Genomic DNA, 8,221 nt, shown 5'->3' with positions numbered 1-8,221 from the left:
CACTCATATTTTATATACAAATATTAATTACTTAAATGGCTTGAGAAATGCCATTATAATCTAAATGAAAAAGCTATCTACTAAGTTAATAGACATATTCTCTCAAATACAAATAGATAATTTTTTTTTTAAAGGTGATGCCTTGAAATAGCAATAGCAGTTGACTCTGGGTGACATAATTTTTTCTGTATTATTTTTATAGTCATGGAAAAATAATGGAAGTTATGTTTCCAAAAGCACTATTCTATGTTACCTGACTTATTCCACTGACTCCAAACTACAGTGTTAAGACACAAGTTTATGGTGCAATTCCAGGCGTTTCCTCTGGGTACAAAAGGAACCCAGTAAAAATGCTGTCATCCTCGGCGCTGACATACACTCCATTCCAATCTTTGGAAACTTCCAGCCAAACTTGGTCCCCTGCACTTAATTTCAGGATGACGAGGAGAGAGGCCTGGTCTATCTCATGCCCATAAAGCGTTTCCCTGGACTTGAACTGCTTCTTGTTCCAGGCCACCAGGCTGATCCGGGCAGGTCGGCCACTCACCGTGACATGGTAGGAAAACACATACGTCCCAGGAATGCTGCAGTTAAATTTCCCTGTGACAGGGCTGTAATTCCCCTGGTCGTTGTAGAAAACCTTGTCAAACCTGATAGGCGCATTGGGCGGAGGGAAAGGTCTTGATAAAGCAGCGCTGAAAGCCGACCGCGGGACTCTGGTCAGCTCCCCCTTGGAGCCTTTGAGGCCCCGAGAGCCCTTCTTCCCGATAGGCCCTCGGGCCCCTTTGCTCCCAAGATCACCCTTTGGCCCCATAGGTCCCACGCGACCAGGGGGACCCAACTCTCCCTTTTCTCCCTTAGCCCCTGGCCCCCCTCGGGCCCCAGGCAGGCCTTCTGGGCCGCTTCTGCCATCCACCCCAGGGTCTCCTTTGCTTCCTTTCTCTCCTTTTCTCCCCACCTCACCCGTTTCCCCTTTTGCCCCCCTCTCCCCAGAGTCTCCCTTCTCCCCCCTGCCCCCCTTCTCCCCCTTGGCCCCAGGCTCTCCACTCAAGCCTGGTGAGCCCACAGCCCCTCGGTCGCCTTTGTCTCCTTTGGCAGCATTTACAGTCGCGTCCCCCTTTGACCCTTTTTGCCCTTTCATTCCTGCCAGTCCAGTGTCTCCTCTATCCCCTTTAGGACCAAGTCCACCTGAAATGGAAAATTAAGACAATGTTTCAGGACCATGCAGGCTATAAACAATATGCTGTTATTACAGAGCTCACAAAATAGAAACACACTGGGCCTGGAAAGCTGGCTCCTGCCTTGGTAGTGTCTGTGGGAGGAGACCCTCACACTGAGCCGTCCACAGCAGCGCCTGTCTCGTCGGGGAAGAGTTGGTGCTACTGAGAAGTAATAGCTTATATTTTGGTCTCATGTATCGAGTTCTTTTATTTTTATTTTTACTTTTACAATAATAAAGAGTAATAAAACTATAGTTGCCCATTTTATTCCATTACGCTTTGCATTTTGGCCCAACCAAGTATTCTCCTAAATCTCCCTATCATCTATCCAAACCCCAAACCTTTCAGGAAACCCAGAAAGATTCAGGGATCTTTTCCCAAAGACAGCTAGAAAGAGAGCAGAGCTCAGACACTTTTATCTTGTCCCCAGACTCCTAGCCCAATACTCACACTCCAACATTCCACTACACCGAAGTATTAGACGAGTAATAGCAACTTAGAGCTCCCTCTCGCCCCCTGATAACAAAATTAGGGGCTGCGCTGCACACATGATAGAGCCGACACACTACAAGCGCTATAGTTTATACTTTACCTGGTTCTCCTGGCTTTCCTGGGTACCCCGGAGCTCCACTTGTTCCCTGGTCCCCACGCTCTCCCTTAAGTCCTAAAATGATGCCAAGATTAACTTTCTTCCAATTATATCAGTTATGATAAAACTAACATCCACTTCACAGCCATGTCACATTCCAACGCTTCCTTTACCAAAATGTTAAGAGTAAAACAGCCTGGGAGGGTGAGGAACACACAATGCAATATACAGGTGATGTATTATAGAATTGTAACCTGAAACCCATATGACTTTGTTAACCAATGTCACCCCAATAAATTCAATAAAACATAATAAAGAAAGAAAGTGAAACAATATGGGCAAAGGTTATTGGGCATCATTAGGAATATTTTATTCCTTGTGATGGTAGGTCATTTAAAAGAGATTTGGGGGCAGTGGCAATCACTCCAAACAGAGTCCAGCTTTTCTGTCAGTGTTCCCACAGCTCTTCAAATCTTTCACAAAACCCATGACATGTTGCTTTGTGTTATAGATGTATATGGTTGTGTTTTTCCTGTTGTGAATTCTGAATGACAGTTAAAATGGCCTCTTCTTTATATTCCCCACAGTGCCTGAGAAAGTGTGCCACACACCACGGAGGTTTAACTCAGAGCACGACATTCTGCAGTTAGCTGTGACTCAGAACAAAACCCATCCAGGAAAAAAATAGACTGTTCTTGACAGAGCATCAAGGAAAGCCAGTTTTTATTTTGTTCAGGAAAATTTTCTTATATTCTGTGGGCAAATTATAGAACTGTGAGAAATTGTATTTGAAAAAAATTTTTAATCTGAGTTTTTAGATATTTGCCTTATTACCACAACATGGATTTTTATACTCGGCCTGGCTGAAATCCTGTGCTGTGAGAACACCGCCACACTAGACTTATTTTAATTGCAAATGATAAGAGCAACAATAATAGTAATAATAATAGCTAAGTCTTATTGATCATCTACTTTGCACCAGGTAATGTTCCAAGCTCTTAACCTTTATAATTTAATCTAGCCTTTAAATTTGATAGTAATACAGCCTTTCATAAAACAGGGAGGCTGATATAACAGAGCACACTTCGCCAATTAGAACGCTTTTCATTTAAGAAAGCTTATAGCACCTTCCTTCAAGAACGGTAGGACAGACATTTTCATTGCTTTTATCACAGAAGAAACTGAGGTACAAAAATGTTTAGAAATTTGTACAGAGTCGAACATGACTGCATATTACATTGGTTGGCATTGATTTACCAACCACATTATTTATACATAACTAAAGTTTTTTTGTTTCATTTTTGTCAGGAAAAAAAAAATCCTAAGTCAAATTAAAAGTTGTGAGAGGAGACTCCCCCAAATTTCACAAGAGCAACCGCAGAAATCTCAGCAAAAGCCACTGAGCAGAGTTTTCTAGGCAGCTAGCTCCTCCGTTACCATTCCACATAAAATTTAAAATTTGGAAATGAACCCTTAGGCCATCAGGAAGGTGTGTCTGCATTTGGAGAGAACCCAGCCCTGAGAGGAGGTGAGGGGCCAGTTCTGTTCCCGGCCCTCGTCAGTACTCACACACTGGCCTTTATTGCAGTTATGCTGGTTCTCAAGTTCACTGAAGGATTTTAACTGCTTATGCTGAACTTAGTCAGGGTGCGATGAGCCCGAATGCACTCCTGCAAGTTTTTATTTTTTTTAACTTTAGACCTTCACTGAGAGTCTAGACTAAGTCTGGCAGTAAAAGGAGAGCGGAGTTGCCACGTTTAGACTGGCTGAATGAATTTCGACTTTTGATCTTTCATCAAAGCATATTCTTAAGAACCTTATCTTACGAGACCTCCCTGTTTTTTCTTCTACTTCCAGAAGTCTGGCTTCCAAAATGTATGAATCGCGGGGGAGGTTCATAACTCATCTTTATTTCGCAGGGTTTTCTGCTAACATAATTCAGCCACAAAAGGATTAGGTGTTTCTGAGAATGAAAAACGCATAACTGACAAGTGGAAGTAGCTGTCTCGCCTTAGCATCACTTCTGAGTAATCACTTCGCTGAACGTTCTACGAGAAATGAGGTAGGCAGTTCCTGAGCCATGTGGAGGGTGATGTGTAGATGGTATTAGGTCTTTTGGCATGTGACACTGAGGCTAGAACATTCAGCTTGATGGATAGATGGTGTTTTCTGAGGAGTTTCTGAATGTCCCAGGGAATCTGTGGCCTTCCTTCAACACCCTGGAGCGCTTACAGACCCAGGGATTCTCCGGGCCCAACGCCCTCTCTACTGACATCCGCGCAACTGTAGACTCTCTGAGCTGGAGAAGATCTATGAAGGCACACTTAACTACAAATCTCTTTTGAAAGTAAACAGAATATAACTAGTCTATTCCCCCTTGATTTTCAGATGAGGTAAAGTGACCAGTCACTGTTACGTGCTTGATTTCTTCCATTTGAATTGAGTTGTCTTTCCACCACGGGCACTGCCCCCGACGTGAGTGTGAGCCAAAGGCTGTGGCATTTTCTCCTTAGCGGGCAGGCTAAACACCTAAATGGAATGGGGTTGCCTGCTCTAGTTAGTTCTACCTAGTATGAAGTTAGTGTGCATCATGAGGAAGAGTTCACGTGGGAGTATCCAGGGAAGGACCTTTCCCCAGAGACGCCCAGTCACTGGGTCAGCTGGGAAGCCAAGGAGAGATAGAAAAGATGGGGGGGGGGGGGGGGTAATGTTAAAATTTCTCAAATGGCTATTTATAAAGTTAATGTTTTTGCATCAAATATAATTTCCAATATGCTTAACCAAATTTTACATTTTTAAAATTGACACACCTGCAAGAATCTTGTATTTACCTAGCACATTGCTCTCCTAAAAATGATGCAGAATATCCCTTGAATTTTGACATGAAATGAATATAATTACCTACCCTTCTCTCCTTTCTGGCCTTTTGGACCTTGGGGTCCAATGACTCCTGGTGGCCCTGGGATCCCCATGTCACCAGCCTTTCCTTTAGGACCTGGAAATGAGAATTAAAACCATTAAGATAAAAAAAAATGCTCTTTCAAAATTCATTTGTTCGGGGAGGTAGGGGAGAAGCAGTAATTATATTAAGACTAAGTGACTATCAATGTCCTAATGATAAAATCTGGGTGAGAATAAACTATCAGAGAGTTCTAAGGACAATATTTTTGTCTGATTTGCAAATCTGTACTGCCTGAATAGATAAATTGAGCACATTAGTACTTGTCACTGGATTCGTTGCAGTGATCTAATGATTTGGGGAAGCAGGGTTCTATCCCACAACAAGAACAAAATCACTACCTGACCCCTCACCTCATTCGGGCCACACTTTCAGATTGGAAGTAAAACCGCAATGTCTAGCACCTTTGGTTTTCCCACGCATTCACTTCAGCGTTCATTCAGGAACCACTGCCGAGGCTTCCTATACGCCAAGCACCCTACTAGATCTTAGGAATCAACTATCAGCATCTCAGGAGGCCCGAGAACAAGCTGATGGCCACCAGAGGGAAAGGAGGTGGAGGAGAGGGGGAAAGGAAAGGGGATTAGAAGGTACAAGCTTCCAGTTATAGCATCAATTACGGGGATGTGATGCACAGCGAAAAAATATAGTCAGTCATAACTATGTGCAATGACAGAGGGTTACTAGGCTTACATGCTGATCACTTCATGAAGTATGCAAATAATGAATCACTATGTTGAAACTAATATATTATTATATGTCAGCTACAATTTTTTTTAAAAGATTCATACAAAAACCTTTTTAAAAATTCCAGCAGTCCCTACCATCATGGAGCTGAGAGTTCATGAAAGATACACATTAAACAAATAACCACACAAATAAACAGAAATTGCCACCTTGTAGTTAGTGATGTAAAAAATCAGAGGAGATATCCCTAAGAGAATGGAATAAGTTAAGACCCGATGAACAAATTAAGATTTGAGTAGGTTTATTTTTATTTTCAAGTTTGTTTAATGATGATCTTAGACTAGAGCTCTATTTAAAAAGAAAAGAAAAAAGCTATGTTTTTGAAAACACCGATAAAACTAAAATAAATACCTCTCTAGTAATCATGAAAAATCAGGCTCAGAGTGTTTCATGAGATAGGAAGAGACTCCTACTACAGTAACTGAAAAAATAAACAGTTTGTTGAGCACTTATTCTGTTCCAGGCACCACTCTGAGTCCGTATACCTATGAACTCATTCAGTTGTCTCGATGACTCTATGAAGTTGGGATTATCCTGACCCCATTTTACTATTTTGGAAACTGAGACTTAGAGAAGTAATGAAGTTTCCCTGAGGTAGGACCATGGTAGATTCAACATGCTGAGCTCCTAAGCACTCTGCTCTTTGCAGAACCAGTCAGACTAAGACCCATGAGCATCCTGGGCAAGCTAATGACTTGGCGCACCTTCGGAGTATTTGTTATTTATTTACAGGAGAGGCTGAGCTCTGAGAACGAAGCAGCTAAATCCTCCACTGGGTAAAACACAAGCCTTGATATTACAGACCCACAGCATTAGAAGACAGTTTAGCAACCAGCTATGTTTACTTGACCATGCCCTTGGGGTTTTTGCTCCTGAGCACCTTGCCAACAAGATATGATACTAAAGAGAAATTCTGGTAAATATAATTTTCTCAGTCTCATTACATTTCCAATAATGTTCTAGCAACCCTGAACTCTTGGTGCCCCAGACCACTGCGCAGCTCCTTTACCCTTTCATTTCAGCTCTGCATAAATATTGAGCACATGTCCCAGAAGGTTCCTACAATGGGATGGAATGAATGAAAAGCTTAATGAAGATGTGTAATTCCTGATTTTATAACTTTAAATTCTTCAAGCAAGACACAACCAATATTTACATGTAATTTTTTCGGGGAATCGTGAGTTTGCCATTGGCATTCTGATCTCATTTTTACCTTGACTTCTCTGCTATATGACATGTAAAAGCTGAAATATATTACAATAAAACTGAGAGTGTTTTCAAAATGTATATATGAAGGACATCTGACATTTTGAAATATGTAACCATGGCGTTCAATGGAGAAAATTGCTGGGCAAGAATAGAGTGTTGACTCAGAATTTCAATGAGAAGCAAACTGAACCCTGGCTTTATTTTCCACCTCCCAGGCATTTCACTTCTAATCCCAACTACAAATAGCACTCTAAAAATCCACCAGTCAGCACAGTCTTACAAGATAACGGAATTTTCATTTTTCGTTTTTCCATCAGCATTCATGGAAAGATTGTACTGGTCTTGTGCATGTGTGACTGAAGAGCTACACACCAGTGCTTGGGCTGGTAGCCCAGTCTCTGCTCTAACCAGCATTGCCCAATAGAAGTTTCTGCAACGATGGAAATGCTGTGTATCTGTGCTGCCCAGTGAGGTAACCATTGACCACACATGGCTACTGAGTACTTGAAATGTGGCTAGTGTGACCAAGGAACTGAAATTTTAAGCTTATTTCATTTTAATTTTAATATTTATTAATAGCCATGCATAGACTAGTGGCTACCACTTTGGGCCACACTGTACCCATTTTCATTTGCCACAATGTCACACCTAGGCCTCTCACCACTTTCATGACAACGGAATTGCTCCAATCTACCTCCCAACTCTAAGGATGTACAGGGGAGAAACATGGCTTCATATATTTTCAGATACCTGGCTTTCCAGTCTCTCCGGGTTCTCCTTTCTGCCCTGGTGCAGATGAGCAACAATCACAGCAATTCAAAAAGAAGTCAGCCGTGTCAGGAGTGAAGTTTTCAAAGGGGAAGACAGTGGCAGAGCCAAAAGTAGGATCTTGGACCGAGGGGTCAGAGGTCAGTTCTGCAGGTTCAGCCACTTCTGTGAAGGGCGTTTCTTCTTCCTCTGTTCCTGGAGTTAGGCCACTGGTCGGCTTTAGACCCTTCAGCATCTCTTTCCCCTCAGATTTCTTAGTAAATTTGATATATGGTGTGGTCTTTGCTATTGTGTTCATACCATCAATAGCAAAAATAATTAAAATAGCACAAAGCCAAGACAACATCCACATAATTGAGGCTGGAAGAAAGAATGGGCATATATACATATATTACAAGAGGCCCAAATGAAAAGTAATATAAATATGTCTTTATGTGAGAGAAATATACACACATATGAACCATAAGAATGAACGGCATGTATAATATTGGATGATATTTTCATGTATTTTATATGCAAGTGTGTGCTTGAATCACAACAGAATCTTTTATTTACTGAAAGTATTTATTACAAAGAACATTTTGCTTCAATTCTCCTTTCTGGTTGTTTTCCTTGTATTATATGTCCTAAAATATTGTTCTTAGTCATTCAAATGATCTTGCCAAATAGCAAACATGATCTATAATAAATGCAACATGACTTAATAGCTCACACAACCTGTGGAAAAAC

General features: G+C 41.5%; 1 protein-coding gene across 1 annotated transcript; it reads right to left on the bottom strand.

Moving 5' to 3' along the window:
• Positions 1 to 298: 298 nt before the first annotated feature.
• On the bottom strand, positions 299 to 7,844 carry OTOL1 (otolin 1; the record flags this gene model as incomplete). The annotated part of the gene is made up of 4 exons (XM_081137679.1): positions 299 to 1,188; positions 1,813 to 1,884; positions 4,715 to 4,804; positions 7,475 to 7,844. 4 exons carry the CDS (start codon positions 7,842 to 7,844, stop codon positions 299 to 301), a joined length of 1,422 nt encoding a protein of 473 aa, XP_080993805.1.
• Positions 7,845 to 8,221: the final 377 nt, after the last annotated feature.

The sequence above is a fragment of the Miniopterus schreibersii genome, assembly GCF_964146895.1.
Source record: "Miniopterus schreibersii genome assembly, chromosome: 5".
NCBI lineage: Eukaryota > Metazoa > Chordata > Mammalia > Chiroptera > Miniopteridae > Miniopterus > Miniopterus schreibersii.
This window is presented reverse-complemented; position numbering and strand designations above follow the sequence as displayed.